This window comes from Zonotrichia leucophrys, chromosome 5, assembly GCF_028769735.1.
Source record: "Zonotrichia leucophrys gambelii isolate GWCS_2022_RI chromosome 5, RI_Zleu_2.0, whole genome shotgun sequence".
Classification (NCBI taxonomy): domain Eukaryota; kingdom Metazoa; phylum Chordata; class Aves; order Passeriformes; family Passerellidae; genus Zonotrichia; species Zonotrichia leucophrys.
The window spans coordinates 29,851,915-29,876,478 of NC_088175.1; the positions used below are offsets into that span (position 1 = coordinate 29,851,915).

The 24,564-nt window shown below is 37.3% G+C and overlaps 1 protein-coding gene across 5 annotated transcripts in view; it reads left to right on the forward strand.

The window, feature by feature from the left end:
• The window catches only part of SIPA1L1 (signal induced proliferation associated 1 like 1), a 201,033-nt gene that overhangs the window by 148,836 nt on the left and 27,633 nt on the right, over window positions 1–24,564 (forward strand). For all 5 annotated transcript variants that reach the window (XM_064713737.1, XM_064713734.1, XM_064713736.1 and 2 more), the window contains 6 exons: window positions 5,504–5,607; window positions 6,500–6,657; window positions 10,194–10,770; window positions 11,875–12,149; window positions 15,663–15,938; window positions 23,910–24,059. In XM_064713737.1, coding sequence (XP_064569807.1) covers window positions 5,504–5,607; window positions 6,500–6,657; window positions 10,194–10,770; window positions 11,875–12,149; window positions 15,663–15,938; window positions 23,910–24,059 — 1,540 coding nt within the window. The remainder of the gene's footprint in view (window positions 1–5,503; window positions 5,608–6,499; window positions 6,658–10,193; window positions 10,771–11,874; window positions 12,150–15,662; window positions 15,939–23,909; window positions 24,060–24,564) is intronic.

Here is a 24,564-nt window from a genome sequence, read left to right on the forward strand (position 1 = left end):
CTGATTTCTAGTATGTGTAAATGCTGTATAATTGAGTTGATTCATCTGCTTAAATATACCCAAGAAAGCTGTAAATGTCTTTTAAATACTTTTGCATTTTCTTCTGAACAGCAGCCTTTTTCGTGTTTTGAATTCCTTGTTATTGCTTCTGACTCGAGGAAAGAATATTGTCAGGTTTTGAGTTTATGGACTACAATCTAGCACCTGTTGAATGGAATCTTTAAGTTGACTGACTCTCTCCTGGTTTTGAGAGTTATCTTCTTGTAATGAAGGTTTCTCCTCCGTGTTGAGAGCTGGCATATCTTTTTCACTTTGCCCAGTAGACCCACTCAGCTCCATTCTGTATCTAAAAATACAAAAAGTCTTTATGTGAACACTTCAGTGTGACCATAGAGGACAGGAAATCCTCCTAAGTGGAAACTGCTGCTTTCGTGAAGGATTTCCTACATTTTCTTTCAGTCAAGGTTTACAGCCTCACATATGTGGAACCTTATCAGCCAGAACTGCTTAGGAACTCTTTTAAGTTTGTCTGAAATCTTTCAGGCTAATTGCCTGCAGGATTATTGAGAAAACACATGACTACATGTGAGCATGCATGAGTTCTTAATGAGTAGGTCTGGACAAAGCAAATGTGAACAATAGCAGCAAACATTTCTAATTTGATCTTGATGGTGGTATGTTCTCCTTTCTGCCAGTGTGCAAAGCACAGATGGAAATGCTGAAAGAGAAGGTGCTTTGGGGCCACAACACTCAGCTCTTTGGATAGCTGCATTTGGAAACACTTAGAGCATATTCCACACAGGAAATGGTGGGGGAAAAGCCACTTAGTGGTAGGGGAAAAGCTAAAGACCAGAGATGATCACAAGAGCTGCATCTCAGGTGTGAGGAATATATATATATGTAGAGCAGAATACAGCCAGGCAATACGTTTTCAGTAGCCACGCTAAGTAATCAGTTGGTCCTTTTGTGTTGGCCTTAACACAGAGACCTGCAAAGGAGGGGTTGTGGTTTTTTTACTGTGACTTAGGTTTATAGGTTTTGTTGAAGCAGCTAGGTCTACAGCTAGGAACTGAGGTTCTCCATCTTCCAGCTCTCTGCTCTTTTGCTGCTAGAGAGCCCTGTCTTGAAATAGTTCTTGCAATCTCACTGCTTAGGAAATTTTCATGCACCAGGATTGTGTTCAGTGGCAGCACAGTTGATTGCAAAGATGTGCTTAAAAACAAATGTCTGTTTGTTGGCTTGTCAGAAAGGTCAGCTCTATGTAGACTACTTGGCTAGTTTCTGTACCTTTGACAATGTAGGCTGTGGAAAGCAGTTGCATGATGTAAGACGTGGAAAGATTTTTCTCTGCATGGAGATGAGCTGATTTGTATATGTACTCTGGAAATATTCACAATATTTTTAATTTATGCAAATTTAGAAAAGTGAAGTTGTTCTAGCAAAAGGCAGTTTCAGAACAGTTATTACTAGAAATTTAGAGTTAGGATCCTAGTTAGTAAGTGTCCATAATGGAGCCAATTCCTTAAAAGGAGGAATCCCATGCATACTAGTAACTGAAAGCCTATTTAAGTGTATTGCATCCTTCAAGGGCTTTAGTTTTGGATCTCTGCCAGTACCACTGTGAAAAAGAGATGCTACTTTTCAAGTTTTGTTTGTTTATTTCTAGAATTACCAGAGGGGAAACAGTCTATCTCCTGCCAGCCTGCAGACTTTGGATAGGAAATAGAGCTTGAAAATGTCACCTATCCCACAGTGACTAGGAAGCTTATGGGCATCACTTTAAAGTAATAAACATCACAGTGATCTTTCAAATTATAACTTCAGTCAATTTACTTTCTTTTCTGTTGTAATGTATGCTTTATTTCCCTCCCCCTCACTTAGTCTTATTTTACATTGGTAAGTGGGATCAGCTTGATAATGCTAGGCCTGGTAACAGGGACCGTGGGTCTAACAGAATGGTGGTGTGGTTGATGAGGGAAATAAAGGAAGTAGATTAATATGAGCTGGGAATTTCACAATTTATCAATTTGATAAGATTATAAACTAAGCTAATAATGGTAGGTTTCTGTACTAAATGTTTATATTCTGCATCATTTTCTGATTGAGACATCAGAAGTATATAAAAGCATAAGCTATTAAGTAGATAATAAAATCTAGGGAATGAATGGACTTCCAATTGACATTTCATTTAGGGGTTGTCAAGAAACCCCAGTGTTTGTAATGAAATAATACAGATTTTCTTCTTAACTTGCACTATATAACAGCTTTCCAACCTTGTGGAAATAATGATAGACTTACTCTTGGGTCTGAGCCTTCTTTTGGGAGACCAACAAATCTTAAAATGTCAAGTTGCTTAAGAAGCAGAAATAAGGGTGGGCAGAAGTCCATCTGCATTTCTCTGCATTTGTGTTACACATGTACTTTTGTATGGTACAAAATTAAAGATTCTGTCGTCCTCATTTCTGTCTGAAAACAACTTGGGTATTATAGAAGTTGATCATGAATGCTTGGTGTAATCCTTGTGTATGACAGAAGAGCAGTGTTCACAGCTGCTGACAAAGCAAAGGTAGAGGGGGGAGCAACATTAAGCTTTGAAAATATTTGTTCTTATGCTTTTTTTTGTCAGCCCTACTGCAGCTTGTAGTAATGGTTGTCCTGCCTTATCAGTGTAACTTACTCTGCATTCTCTTACAATTCCTTGAAATGTTTTTCTTTGCACCAGGGGGTCAAATTCTCTACTCATAATGGTTTTTATAGAGTTTTCTAGCACAGAGGTTAAACTACTATAGAGGCAGGCTGGCAAAGCCCTGTGGATTCAGTCAGCAGCATGTTGGTGGTTGTCTGCCACAGTTTTGAGCACTATTAGTAGTGTGTTAGAAAAAAACCACTTCAAATGTGAGTCTGTTAATCCTTGTGAATTTAGCTGAGAATCATTGGAAGGACAGAAGACAAAGGAGGGTTTTTAGAGATTATTAATGGTGGAAAGGAAAAAGGATCAGCTACTCAGCTAAGTGCCCAGATCTAGTAATGGGGCAAGGCTGGGAAAGCATCATGAGTAGCTGTGCCATAAGCTGGTGGCCAGAGGAGATGTCTTCAGTGTAAAAAGGTGCTAATGAATTTAAAGATCCCTCAGGCCTCTGTTAGAGAGAAGTAGGTTGCAGCGCTGGCTTGCAGTTCTGACCTTGAAATGATGGATGTTGTTCCAGCACACAGTCTTGTATTTTATTGCAAGAGCTGTGATTTGGTTTAAAACAAACACCTGCAGTTATAGTGGTGTACTTCAGGAAGAGTATTCTGGACTTCAAAAAAGCTGAATGGTGAGAGAGAGATGCACAGTCATAGTGCATATGGACTTCTGTTGGAAGTTGGATTTGAATAGGAGATATTTAACTGTAAAATGCTTGAAAATAATTGGAATTATTAAATGTGTCATTTGGATTGTAGCCTGATAATTTCGTTTGCAGAATCAATGCTGTTCTCAGAAAACATTTTTCTACCTAAAATTAAATCCTGCCAGGAAAGTTGAAAGTTTGGCTTAAATATGTAGGTGTTCTAGAATATTTTTGGTCAGAATTGCTTTATTCTATTCCCCCAATACCTTTTGAGCCCCTTCCCCTCTTTTGTGGCCTGCCTTTCCCTGTCTCACGTGCCAATCTTTTTGCACCTACTCCTCCCCTTTTCCAATTATTTTTTCATATTTTTGTATGCTCTGTTTCTAAAAGATGATGTACAAATCAGTGTGTTTACTGTTCAGCAGATAAAGCTGTTAGAAAGTTGCATTGATGTTTAGGTGACTTTTGGGTGTATCTGCCTCCTTGGTGTGCACTGCAGTGATCAGGCAGAGGACAGAGGCTGCTGTGAAAACAGTGCAAGGTGAAATGATCCCCTTTCAGCTATCTGCTGTTCTAATTAGCATTTTTAATATTAATATTTAATTATTATATCTATTAGCATATTTAATATTAATATTTAATTATTAAAATAATATTTAGATGGTAGGAATCTTTTATTTCTAATTCCCATTTTATTATAGATTGGTCATTTGGAAGCACAAAATCTCTATGTGGCTATAATGTAGAAAACTTTGAATTTCATTTTACAGATCATTTTGTGCTTCATTTACATTAAAGCTACCTCTGTTTAATTACTCTGAATCTGACAGGGAACAAACTTCTCAAACTTTATACTCAAAATCTGGATAAATAAACTGTATATTTATGTTACTGTAAATGGATCACAACTCTCAAATCTGTTCTCTTCTTAGTAACATGATCTCTCTGCTAATGAAAATGCCAAAATACAGTTTTTAACAGCTTTTTAAAATACATTGTTATAAATAACTGGGATTATGTAATTTTGTTGCATGTTTATATAACTTCAAATAGCCAGAATGCTTTGTTCCATATATAAAACTGGCTATTTTTCAAGTGGTGTTTGAAAGCAGGCTTTTTGCACTGTGGATATAAGTTGTATTTAATAGCATATACTCACTATTTTATCTTTAAATGTGTTACTGCTTAAATGAATATTTTTCAAGGTCACTTTTTAGAGTGAAAGGAAGTGAAAATAAATTCACAATTTGTCTGTAATCAAGTGTTGTTTTCAACCATCACTTTTTAAACTGAGTAATATCCCCCTCTTCTTTTTTCTTTCTAAACTTCATAGTCCTAGTTTTTATTGTTTTCTCTCTACATGGAAGCCTCTCCATCCACATTTAATTATTTCTGTGGCCTGTTTCTGGATCCCTTCTCTTTCTTCTATAACTTTTGAAATAGGGTGGCCAGAAATCAAAACAGGTGAGATTACCTTAGATTAATATACCAGCATTATAATGTCATTTTTTGTGGGCTTTTTTCATCATCAGTTATAAGCATGCTGGCATCCTACTTGGGGTTCCGACTGTTCCTGTCCCTAAAGCAGGTGCTCTAATGAAGGTGCTACCTGATTTCATTACAGTTAAAGTCCTGATGTTTATGATTAGGAGAATTCATCCTGTTGTTATTGTGGGTTATAGGGCCTTTGCTGTTTATGATGGGTTTGGTCACGGTATTCATTTTCAGTATCTGTCTGCCTGCCTTGCTGAAGTCTTTTTCACATTCCTTACAGTTCAGTTTCATTCTGAGGTATTGGGTGAATATTTGATAACTGAAAGTTATCTTGGACTTTGTTCTCACTTTTCATCTTAGGTAGGCTTTCTTCAGGGTATTCTGGTATCAACTCCCTCTTCATAACAAGTTTTTGTCTGGGAAAAGTATGCAAAAGTGCACAGGCGTTCTTTATGTGACACTTACTTTGGCAGGTGAATAAACTGTGAGTAAGTTCTTACTTGCTGATATTTCAGCAAATATAAGAAGTTAAGTCAAAAATGCCTATATGCAAAAAAAAAATTCAGCTAGGATTGAGGATAATAAAAATTCTTGTCTTGGCTGATTTTTTTTAATAATAATGAAACTTTGGTTTTGATTTTTTTTTTAAATAATACTTTTGTCTTCTTTAACTGCAGCTGATTCAACAGGTACTCATTCTCTGTACACAACATACAAGGACTATGAAATCATGTTCCATGTTTCTACTATGTTGCCATATACTCCAAACAACAAACAACAGGTAAGATGGGCTCAGAATAAGATGAACTATTGAGTATTTATGGCAACTTTTATTCATTACTAGCAAAAAACCACTTAAAGAATCAAAAGTAAAAGTGGCAATCTCTGTGTCAGGGAGATGAGCAAAGTATATGATTGTAGGCACATCACAGATTTTGCTCCATTGTTTTCTATTTAATTGTACATTACTTTGATGTGAATAGTATGCAGTAATGTCATTAGTACATGCCAGAAGGGCCTTAGTGTATCTGATGATTTTAAATAATTTTAAACCTTCTACAGCTAAGTCAATTGGCCTTTAAGGTTTGCATTCAGCAGATTGTAATATGGAGAGAGATAATGAATGGTAGTCCAGCACACTACACAGGAGTACATGAGCCAAAATCCGTAGTCAAGATTTTTTTTTTTTTTAACTGTTATACTGTTTGGGCAGAACTGCTTTATTTACTAAAAGAAGTCTACCAGGAAATTATTTATAGTATGTCTTAAGGACAATAACAATTTGTTTTCAACTTTAAATAGGACCTACCACTGGCTTGTAAAAATGTTTGAAATGGGGGATGTTTTCCTGCTTCCATGTATTACCGATTTCTCTTGATACTCACAGGATTTGTTTTTCCCCTTCGTTTAGCTAAGTTTTCCCTTATAAGTTGACCCTCTATGCTACATATAGAAATGAAATTATTATGAAAACAACCATGCCTGAAATTTATTAGGTTACCAACTAATTCTGGTACTTGTTATAGAACACCCAATTGTTTCAGTTTTCAGTTTGAAGTATCACTTGGGGAAAGAAAATGAGCAATAATAATTTATAATAATGAGAAATAAATGATTGGAAATTTGTGAAAAGTCTGTTTTAACATTTTTTTTTTCTTTTTCCCTCATTAAAGCTTCTGAGAAAACGGCATATTGGAAATGATATTGTGACAATAGTTTTCCAGGAGCCTGGAGCACAGCCATTCAGCCCAAAGAACATCCGCTCCCACTTCCAGCACGTCTTTGTCATTGTGAGGGTGCACGGTCCCTGCACGGACAGCGTTTGTTACAGGTACCTGCTGCTGCAGCCACTGAACACAGGAACTGCAGTGCAGCTGCCATTCTCCTCCTAAATTCTCAGTAGGGAAATGTAGTGAAAGATGTGGGTCAAGGAGGTTTTGAGTCATGTGAATTTAGAACTCTTTAAAAGAGTAAATAGACACACGGCTATGTAGATGAAACATGCCCGGTGCAGAAGCTGCTGCAGTCACGGCAGCACACACACACACACACACACACACGAGTGCGTATCAAGCATTTGGAAATTATTTTAGAATTGCCTTCTCACTTCCTTTTTATTCTTTTCATTAAGAGAATACTAGAAGAATATTTTGGCATTGATAGAAATAGAACAAAGGAAAAAAGAAAACACTTCCACTTTTTGCTTAGATAATTTGGTCATCTGAGTTTATGCTCCATTTTTGAAATTAAAACAGTGAAAAAGTATGACTTAGCCTTTCAGGAAGAAGCTAAGCTCTTGGAAATGTCTTAATTTCTTATCTCATTTCAGTCCAACAAAGAAAAGACAATTATGCAGCAAAAAATAGTCTCAATGTGACCTTAAAGTCAATATGATTAAAATAGAAAATGGTGATTGATAGTAACATGTAATAAAGACTTGCAAGATGATATTCCTATTAGTATAAGTTTTTAAAACTAAATTGCAAGCATATAGAAATGTTTGAGTTATGCTTTTTTGCCGTTAGTGAAAGTTCTTACCTTTGTATACTGAACTCTTCTAGTATTTTCATTTTTAAATGTTGATTCATTTGAGAAAACTTCTAGAAAGCATTGTCATTTAACATATGAAATGTCAGACCAGTGGATTTAGAGCATGTATCTTGAAATGAGATAGCCTTTGAATTAACTTGTTTTTGCTGAAATACAAATATTCACTCAAGTATTTTATTAGGGCGAGTGCTTATTTAGAGGAAAATCTAAGACTGCTGTGTATGAGTTGGTATATTCTTTATTTTTTGAGTACATATAGATGGGTTAAAGGCTTTCCTCTCCTAAGAAGTTCCTGGTAAAGTTCACAGAACATTTCTAAAACTGATGCTGAGCTTTGTATATGTATTAACTCTCCTGGACTAAGAATGTTCATGTGGATACTCTTTTTCAGGATGCTTATTGAAAAATTCAGCTGTTGCATAATTTATGTGAGCACAGCTTGTTCTTAAACTCTTAGACATATGTTTCAGCTCTTACCCTGTACAGAAAGTGATTTTGAAGGAAAGGGAGCGTACAAAATGCATCCACAAGGGCTGCAGATGCATCTTTCACTTGAATTGCATATTACAGCATAGATCTGCTTTTGTCTGTTACTTTAAGTAATATGACTGTATATATTTTCTTCCTATTAAAAGGCATGGGACAGATTGATACTAAACTGTAATAAGTTCAAGTATCTGAGGGTTCTATTTTTGACCTTCAGACTCCTGAATCATCTCATTTTTCAAGTGTTTATAACTGTAAGGGCTGGAACCTCATTGGTTGCTTAATGGTAATTTTGGCTTTAGTGATGGTACAGGCTTAAATTTTAAGGGGATGGGAAACAGCGTGATAAATGGTTGGGAGAATGTCAGTGTTGATTTTGATGCACAAGACCACCAGAACATTCTGTTTTCTGTACTGTCTTTAAGATTGAAGTACTATTTTTTCCTGTCCTCTCAGTGCAAACATTTGATTTAGATTTGTAGAATTCTATTATGAAAAGTTTTTCTAGGAGACTTTTCAAAGTAAGTTTGACCTCTTTTTCACTGAATTATTTGGAACAGTTTCATGGATTCATAATTCTAGACAAAACAGGAAACCATATAGCATAAAAATGTACTGGAATTTATATTTAAAAACTACATAAAAGGAATAAAGTCGAGCACTGTCTTGGCCAGTGATTCTCTCTCCCAACTAAGATAAACAATATTTCAGAAGTCTGGCATCTCTAAGCATTGCTCACTTTTTAAAACTTCTCTAGCATGTATTAAAGATTGAATTCTTATCCCTGTGATTCATGGCACTGAAAACTGAACCAAACAAAATCTTACTGTTAGTGTCTGGTAGTTTTTCATTGCATCCAGTAATTGTGTTTAATGCTTAGGCTTCCATTTCTTGATAACAGACCCTTCAGGACCACTGGAGATGAGTCACTTGCTTCATGAGCACCTCCTGTTGCATACTTTAAGATATACTGGTATACATTGGGAGGGAATATGACAGTAATGACATCTTTCAGTATCAGTTGCTAGAAAATATAGTAATTAGAAAACAAACAAAAAACCAAAGGAAAAAAACACCCCCAGCAATTCAGAACAGCAAAAGCAAAACAAACAAAACACCCTACCACTCAAAACCAGAAGATACAGCTGTAGATTGGGTGACTTAATTTGTATTTTTGGTGTTCCTATATGCTTCTTCAAAAGATTTACTCTGAAATCTTAGTTACTGATTTTTTGGGGGAAGTTCTCTGATTATGTTTAAGAATTCGGGTAAAATCAACATGTGAAAATAATACCAGTCAGCATTCTAAGTGAAGCACCACATGCTTTCATAATGTGATCAAGTTTTATCCTATTCTTCTTCATTTCCATTACCATGGTATCTTGGCCAAAGTTAGTTAATGCTTTTTCAGATCTAGTTACAGATGTGTGGCAACTCCTGTTGGGACATCTCTTGTCACAAAACTATCGAAGTAGAGTTTCAGTCTCTTAGGATAGTTGGCCAAGTGAATGATACGGGATTGGAATGTCAGATCTTCAGAGGTTCTAAACAACTTGCATCTGATTTATATCAAAAGAGAATTGACAATTGAGAATAGCTAAGCTGGTCCCTGTTGCCTAAGGCAATCTTGTTGTCCGTCCATCACTTGGTGCAGGAATTAAAAGGAAGAGTTGAAAAAGAGCATATTAGTTTCTACTGTGTATCTCTGGACTTCTCAGAAGTTTCTTATTTTTGGTGTTTTTGGAGTCAGGCAATATTAGCTAGTGAGGTTTTCAGTCCAGAAATGTAAAACAGTAATGTGATGTATATATGCATTCAGTCACCAAATCATTTTCTCAATGGAACTGGCCTTGTGAGATGACTTCATTGCCTTTATCTTTTCCATGTGTTCATTTAATCTATATTTCTAGTGTTGATCACACACTTGGCGCTGCTTTCAGATGTGCCTTTCAGCATTAAGTAGCTACATTCTAAGCTAGCCTTTCTCATAGTGTGAGTTAGAAATTTTCTTTTTATACCAAAACCAAACAGAATTCAGAACTGCCATACATGAATGATTACTTATAAAAAAACCCCAGCCCTACAGTTTGTACTTGAAGCGCTTTATGAGCTGTGGGACTGGGAACATCTCAAAAATGCCTATATGCAAAAAAGTGGCTTTCTGTTTATACAGTAAAGGAGGCATAACCTCCACAGTGGCAACATTAATATGTAAATTTAGGCATATTGCTGAGAAGAGAAAAATTGAGGGAATGTATTGTCTGTTAGCAAAAACTGCTGAATTTGCCTAGAGTGAAACACTGTGCTTCTTAACTCTTTTATTTCATTTAGTGTTGCTGTGACAAGATCCAGAGATGTACCATCCTTTGGCCCACCTATTCCAAAAGGTGTGACATTTCCTAAATCAAATGTGTTCAGGGACTTCTTACTGGCCAAAGTCATTAATGCAGAGAATGCTGCTCATAAATCAGAGAAGTTCCGTGCGATGGCCACCAGGACCCGGCAAGAGTACTTGAAAGACTTGGCAGAGAAGAATGTCACCAACACACCCATTGACCCTTCTGGCAAGTTCCCCTTCATCTCACTTGCTTCAAAAAAGAAGGAAAAGTCCAAACCTTATCCAGGAGCAGAGATCTACAGTTCTGGTGCTATTGTCTGGAGTGTCCATGCAAAAGACTACAGCAAGGGTATGGAAATAGACTGTCTCCTAGGCATCTCTAATGAGTTTGTGGTCCTCATTGAACAGGACACAAAAAGCGTGGTGTTCAATTGCTCCTGTCGAGATGTGATTGGGTGGACTTCAACAGACACAAATATCAAAATATTCTATGAGAGAGGTGAATGTGTTTCTTTGGAGAGCTTCATCAGCAACATTGATGACATCAAAGAGATCGTCAAAAGGCTGGAGGTTAGAATGTGTTCTCTTGTTTGGTTCCCCTTCTTTGCTTTCTCCTCTCACCTGTTGGCCAGGTAAAGCTTCAATTTAAATAATGCCTGGGATTCCTAAAATTGTTTAAATTTTTTATTGTGAAATTTATGAAGACTTCCCTGCTTCTGTTTCTCAAAACTGAATATTGCTTTCATTTTTATCAGATATCAACTAGTCTCAGCTGGCTGTGTGTGTGTGAAAAATGTATTAATATATTAAAAAGACCGGGTCCTTCAGATGCATAAATTGCTCCCACACAATAAGTACAGAAGTGTCACATTATTTCTTTTCGTTGTTTTCCTTCCCTTTCTCTATTTTGTAGACTTGCAGTATCTTGTTTCAAATGAATCTGCAATGTCTTTGGGACTAACTTATTATGTTGCCAGCAGGGTGCAGTCCCAATCCCCACTGCAACCTTCAGATATACTCTGAATGCATGTGATAAACTAAAAATGCAGTGAATCATGGTATCTCCCTATAAAACATCTGTCTATGCTCATTTTATATCCAATTAAGTTATGAAAGAATATGCTACATTTCACTCTCTTTCCTGTAACTTCACAGCTGTGGTTGTATAACTACCAGAAAAGAAGGAAATCTAGGTCCTATTAAATTGCTCTTGATGACATTGATGCTCATGGTACATGGAAGAGTTGGCATAGTTCCCGGTTTACTGTGCTTAGTCGCTGCATGTTACCACATTCTGACAGAAGTAATTTTGCCATTTCCTGAAGCAGCCAAAAATGGAGAATGTTTTTTTGGTTACTAAAGTGTAAAAGACAGACATGCTTGCGTAACTCCATGTGTTTTTCTGTTGTGTGCTGCCGTGTATCTTCTAAAATTCCTGTGGTTGCAATAAAAATTCCAAGGCAGAACTTGAGTAACCAGATTCTACTGAAAATCTTACTTTGAGCAACAGGACTCATTTCAGCTGATTATGTACCTAGGACTGCAATATATATGCCTTTATTGTGTCCCACCATGATCCTTGGGAGTCGGTTGTGCCAAACTTGAGCCCCTAAATCTCTGTTAGCCCCAGAGGTGTTTGAATGCATTAAATTCTGTGTGCATTTCAATCCCCAGCTGGTGACCAAGGGCTGTGAAACCGTGGAGATGACCCTGCGCAGGAATGGCCTGGGCCAGCTGGGTTTCCACGTGAACTACGAGGGCATCGTGGCCGACGTGGAGCCCTACGGCTACGCCTGGCAGGCAGGGCTGCGCCAGGGCAGCCGCCTGGTGGAGATCTGCAAGGTGGCTGTGGCCACCCTGAGCCACGAGCAAATGATTGATCTGCTCAGGACATCAGTCACGGTGAAGGTCGTCATTGTCCCTCCCTATGAGGACTGCACACCACGCAGGTATTTTGCAGTCGCTGTGTTTGCTCTGAAATTGTGTCTTGTTTTATGGGGAGAACCACCATAGAGTGGTAGTCTTAAAAAAAAAGCGGTATATTTATAATACAGAATCCAATATTTTAAGGTTGGAAGATGAGAGCAGGAAAAACTGCCCACATTCAGTCTCCCTGCCCCCCAAATATTCGTTGAATATTAAAATATCATAAGATGTGTGAAGAATTTCATGGAGCCATGGAATTGAATACAGAAATCAAACAACTTTTTAGTCATAATTGTGTGTTTAGCATGCATCAAAATTCATTGTACACATTCCTGACAGCTTTCCCATTTGCGGTAATTTTTAATGCCTGTGGATATAATTCTTGAAAGCTAAGAATAGACTTAGATGCTTCTGTTTTCACAATAAGTAAGACTATAAATGATGAGGGTTTTTCTAAGATATGGATCTGGCCAGAGAAATTGCTGCAAATTCTTATTTACTCCATAGTTCTTGTTGCATCTCTCTCACTTGCCATCTGTATTAAGCCTGAAGCTCATGTCAATTGTATTGCTGATTTTATAGTTTAAAACTGTTACTTCATCAGAAATAAGCAGTAATATGTGCATTTTTCTTAAACTGGACATTAAGTCCCTCCATTTTTCCTGAATTCACACTAAAGCTTTTATAATTTTTATGAATTCTCAGCATTGTCTGTAGCCTTCAGCCACGTCGCTAAGTCTTAATCGCATATTCCTGACATCCTGTATTTGTATCCTAGAAATGTTCCTGTATGATTAAAATGGAATGATGTTTAATAGAATAAATTTGCCCCCAGGCTAGCTGAAGGCTTAGGATAGGTTTTCCAAGAAGCAAGTACAGTTACCAAAGTTCAGAGGATTCCTTGGAGTGAGAGACCAAGTGAGCATTTTTGCACTGCTCTTTTTTAATCAGTCTATAACTTTGTAGATGTAATAGCTAAATCTTTGTATATTTAAGATTGGAGCTGAACAGTAGCACATATTTATTATATATATATGAAATTGTGTGTCTTGAGAAAAGAGCTGGTACTTGTGTAAAAGAAAAATCCATGTTTGTTTTTACTGTAAGCAACATGAACTCCTTTTGTAAATGCTAGCAAAAGAGGAGCAGAGGGAAAAGGAGTTTTTTGTCCTTCAGCTGTCAGTGGAAAATTGAATACATGTTAGGGATTAAAATGATGAGTGGCATAAGGTCACTCATGAGATATTTGGAAAGCTTTTGAGCAGTATTTAGCAGCCTGAGCAAATGGAAAGTTCAGCTGCAATCATCATGAAAGGATTAGAGCAGAAAAATCAGTGTGGAAAGCACAGATCCTGTTATTTCTGAACTAAATTAAGTACAGCCAAAAACAGGCTTACTTTTAGTGCATCCAAACCCATAGCAGTAAGAGAAATGACTGCACTTTTTGAAATACTCAGAGTTTTGTTGTTGCTGTCTAGTGAGCAAATCTTCATGGTAGATTATTACTAGCTATAAAATTCCATAAAGCAACTCTTGATCCCCCCATTTACTCTATCCAAAATCATAAAAGTTCAAGAACTGTGTCTTGAATTTGTAGCTATCCTACATGTATTACTAGACACTTTAAGTATTTGCGCAAAGCAGTTTCTCTTTTGGCGATCAATTTTCTGCAACTGGAGTCCTTTTATTATGTCCTCTGGAGGTCACTGAGTATTTCTGCTACAGTAAATTCTGCAGACCATAACTGAAATGAAGATGCATTCTGCTTGGAATACTACATTGATATGAGAAGCAGTCCCTATCCTAATAAATTGGTTGGCATGAAGTTGGGGTGCAGTTAGATAAGCTGACTTGGTGACACTCACATGTACAAGGTCAGTAGGAGATGCAAAAATAGATCCAAACACCCCAATTCACATTCTCATGCCCTATGCAGAGGCAGCCCTTGTTATGGTTAAGTCTCTACTAAACCATGGTTATTAAAACATTGCCACTGAACTCATTTAGTGGGCTGATTGCTGACTTTAAAATTAAAGACAGCCTTAGGAGGAAATTGTGCATTCCTGCTTGTTAAATTGTAGGCATGTTGCAGGGGAAGAAAGAGAAACCCAAACTAAGTACTTAAGCACTGGGGGAAATAATAGCAGGGACATAAAATATGAAAAGGAAAGAAAAAACAAAGGATGTCAACTATCAATATTGTACTTCAGTTGTGAGTGGCCTTTTCTCCTGCTCATCCCTGTCTAGCATGCAGTGGATCATATCAGAGGGGCCTGGGAGACTTTCAGGTGAAGCTGACCTACTTGTGCTTCAGAAGCACATCTCATGCCTTCCAACAGATAATTTAATTTGGACATTAAGACTAGAGGGTAGACCAGCATAAAACTACAGAATATGTACATTGTGGGCAGCAAGACCTCAGCACTGACTGTTTCACTTTGTCTGTTCCTATTAGACCGTACAACTTGCTTATGTCAGCATGGCGAGATAACAAGTTCTCTTGGTTTTTTTTTTTTTTGCAGGGCAGATAGACTAATATTTTTCAGCCCTAATGGTGTAATTGCTTAGAGGAGCAGCTATGGGTTCAAAATTTTACACTGATTTTTTATTTTTACTTTCCATTAGAGAGTGATGTATGTAGATAGAGGAATTATGATAAAACATACTCAGTGTTCACTCAGATATATATATACACATTTGTCAAGAGAAATGCCAAAATTATCCTTGCTGAAGTGGAAGATCACATTTTTTTCCAAGTGCCTCATTTGAAATATGTGCAGAAGTTTGCCCTTCTTCTTATGTGGGCTGCATTAGCTTACATTCTGTTCTAGTCAGATTTTTATGCTGTGCTGTTCCCCAGGAAGCAACGGGCATCTTTGGGGGTTTGGCATCTACAGTTTCTAGCAAGTCTTTATGTTCAGATTTATCATCTGAGGTACTCCAAAGTCAAAGGTATTTGAAAGTTATGTGTCTAGTGCCTTATTTCATGTGACTCTTGTCTGTACATCAGAATGTATGTCTGTACATCAGATCAAAGAGAACAAACATTTCAGGTCTTATTTGTCTGGGTGCAGGTAAGTTCTAAAACACATGGCTTTAGGAAGGGGAGATACCCTTCTCACAAATCTTTAGTTTTTCTACCCCAGTATCAGATGGAGAGTATCAACTTGATTAACTGAAATGTTGGAATGGATGGCTGTAAACTCTTCTGGAGGGATAGACAATGACAGGTGTTGGGTTAGGGCTTAGTGATGGTGACAACAGGGTTGTTAATGTGTAACAATCAGGGGAAAGGCCAACAAGGCAGAGTCCATGGTAGTCTGTTGTGCATCACTCACCAGGATGAAGAGACAGTCTCTCAACATCACTAGTCCTTTTTCTTGAGCCTTCTAAAATTTGTTAAATAAACATTTCTTAAAAAGAAAATCTCATACTTCCATAGAATTGGTTCAGCTTCTGTCTTCAGATTTCTCTTCTTGTGAACATGTCACATGTTTTTATTTTTTACAGCTGCATATTAATTTCTTCATTTCCAGGAGTTCTTCAGAAAACTACCGTATGCCAGTGATGGAGTACAAAGTGAATGAAGGAATGTCATATGAATTCAAATTTCCCTTCAGAAATAATAACAAATGGCAGCGAAATGCGAGCAAAGGACAGGGACCTCATGTGGCTCAGGTGCCATCTCAAATCCAAAGCCCAGTACCATCTAGGATTAGCTCTGGAAAAGGAGAAGGGAAAATGCCACCCCCAGAACGAGCCAACATTCCCCGAAGCATCTCGAGTGACGGGCGCCCGTTGGAGAGCCGGAGGTACGTGTCTTCTTCACAAATGGTTTTTCATTGCTGCTCTGAATCTTGCCTGGGAAAATTCACAGGAGTTTATCTAAGTATCTGAGGACTGCTTTTAATCTTGGTTTTAATTAGTCAAAAGACAGCATGACTGTGAGTGAAACAATAATCAAAAGGAAATACCTTTCCTGGCACAATTAACCGCAAAATTAAGTATGCTGGAATGTTTCTCTGTGTTGGATGGTATTCTGAAACTGCTGTGATGTTATTTAAGTTTTAAAAGAGTTACAGTCAGAGTTTTAGAGCTAAGTGGTCATGAACGTCAGCATTTTGAAAAAGTAAATCAAAAATTTATCTTGTTCATAGGCTTGGTGGAATTGCCTAAAGTTCCCAAAGCAAAAATAGTATCTTACAGGGTTTTTAGCAGGAGAATTCTGACTGGTATAGAAAGGAAATTTATCTGACTGGGGAGTGTTCAGTGTTCAGACATTTTAGTCTAGAAGATGAATTGTTCTAATTTTGGATTTCTCCAGGGCAGTCTGGGGTTTTTTGTTGTTTCAAGTTCTTTAAACAAGAAAACGATTGTTAGGATAAAGGTATCAGGTCCATCATGTAACAGTGTTTTTATTCTTTTTTAGAAAAATATGTATTTGATAGCATTCAAATGAACTGTCATTGGTTTGATTATCTATACAAATCTGACTCTGCATTTGCAATGAGATCTGTGGAGGGAAGCAGGTTAATAGCTTGTATTTCTTATTTTGGACAATTCCTAGGGAAAAAAGCTTTAGATGGGTTCTGATCATCTTTTTGGGTGAAAAATATAAAGCAATGGTAATAAGATGCACATTGTGGAAAACATAAGAGTTCTAATGAAACAACTGAAAATCTTTTTCACGTCTTGAAGAACTGGGGATGGAAAAACATGTTCAAAGATGGTACAGCCAAGACCGAGATGAATTTGACCAACATGAAATTGAAACTTCTGTGTTGGATACCTTGTTAGGAAATTACGATGGTTGCTAAGGACTTAATATTCTTACTTTCTTTTTCTTAAATATATACTTTAAAAGCTCCCATCTGTGGGAGTTGGAACAAGAGTGCAACACTGAAACCACTAATACTTTCATAGACGACCTGACTAGATTGTCTGTCTGTTAAAAAAGGTTGCAGAAGCCGCTGAAATACTGGACTTGATTCTCAAATTACGTATTTGGACCAACATAAAAATTGCATGGCTACAGGCTATATCTGCTTCTTAGAGCTAAAGACAGGTAGATGCTGAACTGGAAGGAAGAGCAGCTGAGCTGGTGGCTTTTTTTGCTCTCACCAGTGCTGAACAATCTCCTTATGTAGTTCCAGAAGGCACAGTCATACCTGGGAAAAGCTTACAGCAGTGACAGACTATTGGATTCTGTTGAGTTGCTGGTTTTTCCAGATGCTTCCATCTCATCATGGCATTAACCAGAGAACTTGGCTGCAGTCTGGAGTTGGCTCATGTCAAAGAGAGCCTTTGGCTGCCCTGGGAGAAGGGGTATTAACAACTGTATGTTCCTTGTGCATGAAATTGTACACAGGCAGCATCACATACCTAAGGCATTCAAGATTTATCCAGTCTCTGGAGGCTTCTAGAAAGGGGGTTATGGCCTGCTAAATGTTTGCAAAGTGAAAATTACATTTTCTTAGTCAGTATTTGTTTTCAAAAAGTGAAACTTTGACTTTTTATTTCCTTCATTTTCAGGGCATGTAGCTGGTTTTGATTGGTTTTTTTTCTCCTCTAGGCATTCTTTTAACTATTCTTTTTATTATTATTCTAAAAAGGTTCTATTGGATTTTTCATCCTTGAAAGTATATTATCAAAGTAGCTTTTAAATTTCACTGGGAATTTTTCTGGATGCTTGAGAAATGTCTTCTGTCATCTTTCTGGTCTGCTAAACATGTTAGTCTTGGATAAATCAAGTTTAAATATATCATCACTTGCATAAGGTTAATGTCTTTTGAGTTAAAGAGAAGAATGTTTTCTTTATAAAGAAATACAGGAGGGGGAAAACTTCAACAATAAGATCACTGCAAGACTCATTTGTCTTTTCTCTGCATGGTAAAGCTTTTCTTTCCAGGAAGCTCAGATACTTCTTATTGTATAAAGTCTTAAAATCAACAAAGGTGGGTTTTTCATAGCCCTCTTAGCTGCTGTCTCATTTAGTTTTTCACCACTAGTTTTCATATTTACCCTAAAGAACACTGAGGAGGAGGTGCTGAAATCTGTGCATGTTTCTAGTGCAGGCAGCAATGATGGCTCTCTGCTGTGCTTTGCCCCCTTTAGTACATTTATGTATGTTGGAAATAAATAAAATCTGCATTAGCAGTCTTGAGAACAGGAGAATTTCACTTCATATTCATCCAAACATTGTCTCCCCATAGAGACTGCTATTGTAGGTGGGAGAGTGTGTTGCTTGACAATCCCTCATTCTGAGAAGGCTGACAGATGTCCAGTCCAGCAGAGTACTTGAATTTGCCTTCTTTGGATTATCTTCATATATCCAATTCACTAGCTTGTTTTCCCTGATCTTCACAGTACCTGGATCCTTGAATATAGTCATTATTGATATAGGTGGGTATTTGCAGACAGGAAAAATAACCCTTCATTATAAATCTTCAAATAAATCTCTAATGTTACTCCAACATTAAGACTACAAAATCTAATAATATAAATTCAATAAATCCCAAGTTATGGCTTATTTCACAATATTAATTACCAGGTGGGATGCTATATAGCCTATTACCCAGAATGAATATCAGGATAGGTTAAGGAAAAAACAATAAACCACATATGTGTGAAGTAAACCAGAGCTAATGTTTTTGGAGAACATGTAATTGTAGCACTTGATTTTTTTATTTATTTCCCCCCTTCTCACAATTTTCAGATTTTTTGTACACTTGGTTTCCATACTCTCCTAAGAAACAATGTGTAAGGAAAGGAGAGGAGATAATGGCAGATAATTATCTGTTCTTAATTTGTCAATTAAACTGGAACCACTTTTAACTAAAACTTGATTGACAGACATTTGAAAAAGTGTGGAAATCAGTGATGAAAGTATGTTGAAGACTCAGGTCTGGACTTGAGCACTTCAGTCTGTAGTTGAGTACTCTTGGATGAAAGCTCAAGGCTCTTAACTAGAAAATTTCTGAGCACAGTCAATATTTTAAACCAAGTGGAAAACTGAATTACAGCATGACTGCAGTCACACGTGGCAGTAAAATTCCGCAGTATGGAAGTATCAGAACAATATCGTTGATTGGTTTTGTGTCACACTGAGGACTTTGAAGCACAGCCTTGCCCTAAGACTCCATACTTTTTGGAATGATGCCCACCTAGTTAGTGATAGTAATTATGCCAGTTGTAGTTTATAGGTTAACTCCTGCAGGCAACTTCTATTTTAATCTGTTCCTGTATCACCTAAAAATCCTCATCTGCTGCAGTGTATCTTGCATCAGTGACATTTTTCCAAATATGAACAAAAACAAACAGGTGTCTGTGCTCATTTGCTACCTGTCAAGTCAGCATTGTAGTACACACACTGCCTACCTCACAGGGTTTGAAGATTTGTTATTTAAATGTTCTCATAACATTCTTCAAATTAAAACATGTACCAACATGAGATTCTATTCCACACACTTCGTACCAGCTCTGGGACCTAGAGCTGGATGTAGCAGTGGAAAAACCAGAAGTTTGTTGGTATGCATGCCTGTGCAGCCAAACTCTTGCAATGTAAAAGCATCTCAGAAGAGCCACACTGTCTCATGTCAAGATTTGGTCATTGTTGTTTGACAAGGGCCATCAGTGGGGACCAGGGAAGAGCATAGGAAATGCTTACAAGTGTAAAGGAAAACTCTTTTTACCAGGTGTGACAGTCCCCTGGCTGTCTGCTGTGTAAGATTGCCTGGAGCTGGGTGCACCTGTACCATTGTGGCTGCTGTCTCTTCATCCAGGTTCCTGCTAATTGGTCTCTTGGTAGTTCTAGACCTCCTACTTGTTCTTTTGTCAGGAGGGAGAGTGAGTAATCACTGCTTGCTTGGTCCAGTGTAATTCATGTTTGGACGAAGTGAAGCAGAGAGGATAAGTTTCTCTATAATCCCTGGAGCCACAGGGCTTGTTCAGTGTGTCTTCATACACAAACTCTTCTGTCCATCTGGTGTCCCACTGCCTGCCTCTGTGTCTTTTCTTGTTACAATATGTGTTTTTTCTGAAAGGTGATGATCAACTTGAAAAAACCCCAAAAACTTGAGATGGTACAACATGACAGCATAATTGCCTTTTCTGTTTCATTCACTATCCCCTTCTTCAAAATTGGTGGGTTTTTTTCCTTTTTGAATGGAATGGATTGTTTTCCTTTAAACATGAGAGCATTTGAGATGGTGTTTGCAGCAAACTTGTGCTTGTTGTGGCTTGCAGTATTACTAGGATTGTAAAACTCAAACACATGGAAGGTAAGCATGCCAGAATTAAGATTTGCTGTGCTGTTTTTTCAGAACTCTTGTGTAACTGTATATCAGATGCTTCTTTTGATTAAATTACAAGAATTTCTTGTAACAGAGGACATCTGCCTCATTCAATTCACACAGTGGATGCAGCTCATTAAAGAAGAGCTATTTAGTTTTTCTTTTCCTCTTCATTACTCTGTCCCTTATTTACTGGATGACATTCAAATCCTGTTGTAAAGATGCCATTACTAATTCCCCTCTAAGCTTTACAGTGGTGCCCATTACTATAGTTTCTGAATGCTTCATGGGTATTAATTAAACTTACTTTTCAAAATTCCTGTGTGAGAAGAGATGTCTTTCACCATCTTCAAATTAGAACAAAGGTAGAGAGATAAATTATGTTCTAATTATTTGTTCTGCTTATTTTGGCCATCTCATATTTGGAAGTGTGCCCAGCATTGTTAATATTTTGTATATTCAAATTATAGCCTCAGTTGACTTCAGCTGCTTTAGGAAGATTTCAGCTCAGCGATATAGTGGGCCTTAAAATCAAATAAGGCCTTTTGAAAAACTAAAATTAGCAATGACAAATGAAAAATTGTCATTGACAAATACAGTAGTGGTCACATCGAGTGCTCCAGCAAGTGCAAAGTAAGAATTCAGTTTGCCAAGTCAGCACTGACTGTAAGGCCATTTTCCCTCTTTTGCCAGCCTGACCCTCCTTTGCTCCTGGGCTCTGCAGCTCTTGCAGGAGAAGTTGCAGCACAGTGTAGGCCCTCTGCCTGTACAGTTTTACAAGAAAAAGCACCTGTGTATGATCTTGTAATTAGACTGCCTTAGGCCATAGGCACAAAGTGACCTAGACTGACATTTTCCTTCTGATGTGTGTACTACATACCTATGTGCCCTGAATACGTGGGGAAAATTACAGCTAATGGCATAGAAATTAATTTATTATAGGATGCTTTCAATGTCTGTGTTGTCATATTAAACAAAATAAATGTATGCCCATTCCACTCACTGCTTTCACAAAAGATGATTTTCTTCCCATACTTGGCAAGACTTAACCAGTTCTTTCAAGATGAACTAGATCTGTTAGAACTAATTCATGCATGGGATAATCCCAGTTCAATTGACTTCAATGTAATTGTATCTGTTTAATGTAATGGATGCTTGGCCTATTTTTAAATTCAATTGTGGGACTCATGCACTTAACCATTTTGGCATTTCTTTTAAAACTCTCTTTTGAAATAGATAAGAGCTTGCTTTAGTATGGTTTTTAATTATAAACAAAAGACAGGCTTAGATTATTTTAGCTATAGGGGCATACTGCTAACACAACACAATGCACCTTTTGTGTTGGGAAGTGCCTTTGATCAAAAGATTTGAAAGCAGTTCAAAAAGTCAATTTGAACTAATTTGCTCTTAAATTCTTTTATATGTTTCACAAAATGAAATGTCTTATAGCATTAGTGTGTTTTAGTGCAACTGTGAGCTGTACTGACAAAAATATACTTCTGCTTTAATTAAAAGAATGTCCTACCTCACTGGTTGTTCATCTCTATTGTTCAGACCACATTTCTAATACAATTTTGTTTGCCCTCAAGGTCTTTCCTCTTTGTAAATGAGTTAGAACTCTATGACATAGAGTTTTGAAATCTTGATGTTCCTTCTGAACAGTGCTGTCACTTTTTGGTAAGGCATAGGAAGAAAACAAAAAGGCATAGCTGAATCTGAAATGAAAATGTAAGCATTTTTCAAGAGAAAAAATTTCAAATTATTTGAGAAGTAATTGGTTTCCTTACCATCAATTCCAATTTAGCATAGGGAAAAAAGGTCACCATTTTAAACTGTGTATTGCTCTACAAGTGTAACTGAGTTTAAATGTGTATACCTTTATATGTGAGCGAATGCTAACGGAAGTGCATTTTTGTGTGGCCAAATGATTTTTTTCTTCTTTTTAGAGGAGTGCGTCTGGGAAAATAAACTGCTTGGCTTATGGGTCCCCAAGTTTACAAGTCTTCAGCCATGTTCTTTGCAAGCAAATATTTCAGAATAGTTGCTTGATAAATGTGGGATAAGTTAAAATATGTTTGGTAGACTAGAAAGGCATTACTGGAATTGGTATAGCACTTACCATGGTCAGGCCTTAGATAGTTCCTTTCTTGTCTCAGAAAAAAGAGTTACTATTAGTTATATGCACTTCATGAAATTCCAGATGGCAAAAATGTGTGATCCAAGTCGTACTGCTCTTTCCATTTTAAGATTTTGTTTACTGCTTTCTTGCAAAGTACTTAGGAGGACAATGCACATTTGATATAAATGTAAATATAAATATATATACACACACTGTTTTGATGTAAGTGCATACATAAGTAAAGTTAATCAGTTCAATAATTGGTTTTTATTTCCAAAAGATTTTTTAAACTTTTCAAGTTTTTACGTTATTGTCATGAGAGCCAATTTAAAATCTTCCACTCCTTTAGAGATCCAGATTAAATGGCCAGGTAAGATCTTCTGAAGCCCAAGGCCTGAGCTGGATGCCGAGGCAATTTATCTATATGTTTCACCGAAGTCATTATCTGTTTTTCAAATATTAAATTATTTAGCTTGTGAAAATTATTGTTTTCCTAGATAAAATGAATAAAGGCTTTTGTTCACAGTAGAAGTTGGATGTTTGTGAATGGCATAATTCAAACTTCGCTTAAATCACTGTAAAACTTTTGAATAGCTTCAGTCACAACTAAGTAGAACAAAGAGCTAGCTAACAGCAGTGAGTTCTGCTGGGGTTTGGGAAACAAAATGCACAAAGTTAGCAGTTCTCTACAAAAGCCTTTGACTACAGAACAGGATATGAGTTGGGCAGTATAAGCCTGCTGCTTCCAGCCATTCTGCCCAGCTGCATGTGTTGCAGTTCTAGACTGTTTATTTGCTGTATAGTTATTCTGACAGGTGAAGGCTTTATGTGACTCAGGTCTGCATTTTCAAACAGAGTTCTTGATCTGTTGAGATAGTTTTGTATTAGAATGTTAAGCTTTAAGGTGGTATGTATAGATTTCATTGCATTTTTTTAGTCCTTGTGTTTTAAAGTCCACAAGTTTGGTGGCGTAGAGGTAAACTTGATACTCTTGGAAGAGTTTGCATAGGCAGCTCACTACATTTAGTTTAAGTTCTAGGCAAGAGTTTGCTATGAGAATTAGGAATATTTTCTTCTATTTGCTATTTTGATGAGGAATGTAGTGTTTCATTATTCTTTACAATCAATCTGTAATGTATGCCAGAATTTTCTTCCCACATTGCCTGTATTTCTTCCCATGCATCCAGGGTTTTACGGTTGATTTTCATGGTTTCCAGTAGATAATAAGGGGGAAATGTCTTATCCTTCGGCTGATGGGATTTCTGCTGTCTCCACGACGCCATTGCTTGCAGCTGTGGCAGTTTGCAGGGTGTTTTTGAGCGTGCCTTGCAGTGTGACCCTGCTGATTTGAGGCTTCCCTTGCTCCCTCACAGGCTGTCCCCTGGCTCCGATGTCTACGTCACCGTCTCCTCCATTGCCTTAGCAAGGTCGCAGCAGTGCCGCAACTCTCCAAGCAACTTGTCCTCCTCCAGTGACACCGGCTCTACTGGGGGCACGTACAGACAAAAATCTATGCCAGAAGGGTAGGCACCAGACTTTTTACATATTCTGTTTCAGCAGATTTTTTGTTCTCTGTTTCATTCGTTGTAATGTGTGCTCAAGGAGTGCTTGCACAGGCTCCTGTCAGCTGTTGTTTACATGCATGAAACCATGGCTGTTTTCAAATAACACTGCCATGCTTCTTGAAAAAGCCAGTTTTAACAATCCTTTGCTTGCGCTTTTACCTTACAGCCTAACTGCTCTCTCTCTTCCTAGTCTACAGCTGCTCAGATTACTACACAGAAGGACTTTTATATATTTAAAAACCTTCATTGAAGGTGCTGGTTTCACATGGCAAATTGCTTCCTTTCACAGGTTTAGATTCTAAAAGAAAAGTAGTAATAGGTTTGGGACTTTGCAGTCAGTTAATAGTTGAAGCAAAGTAGTACTGAGTGCAGCTAAGATGTGTAGGCACAAAAGTGCTAATTAATCCACAGCTAGCTTCATTTTCACATATTCACAGTAATTCTGTCTTAAAGCTTCCACCTT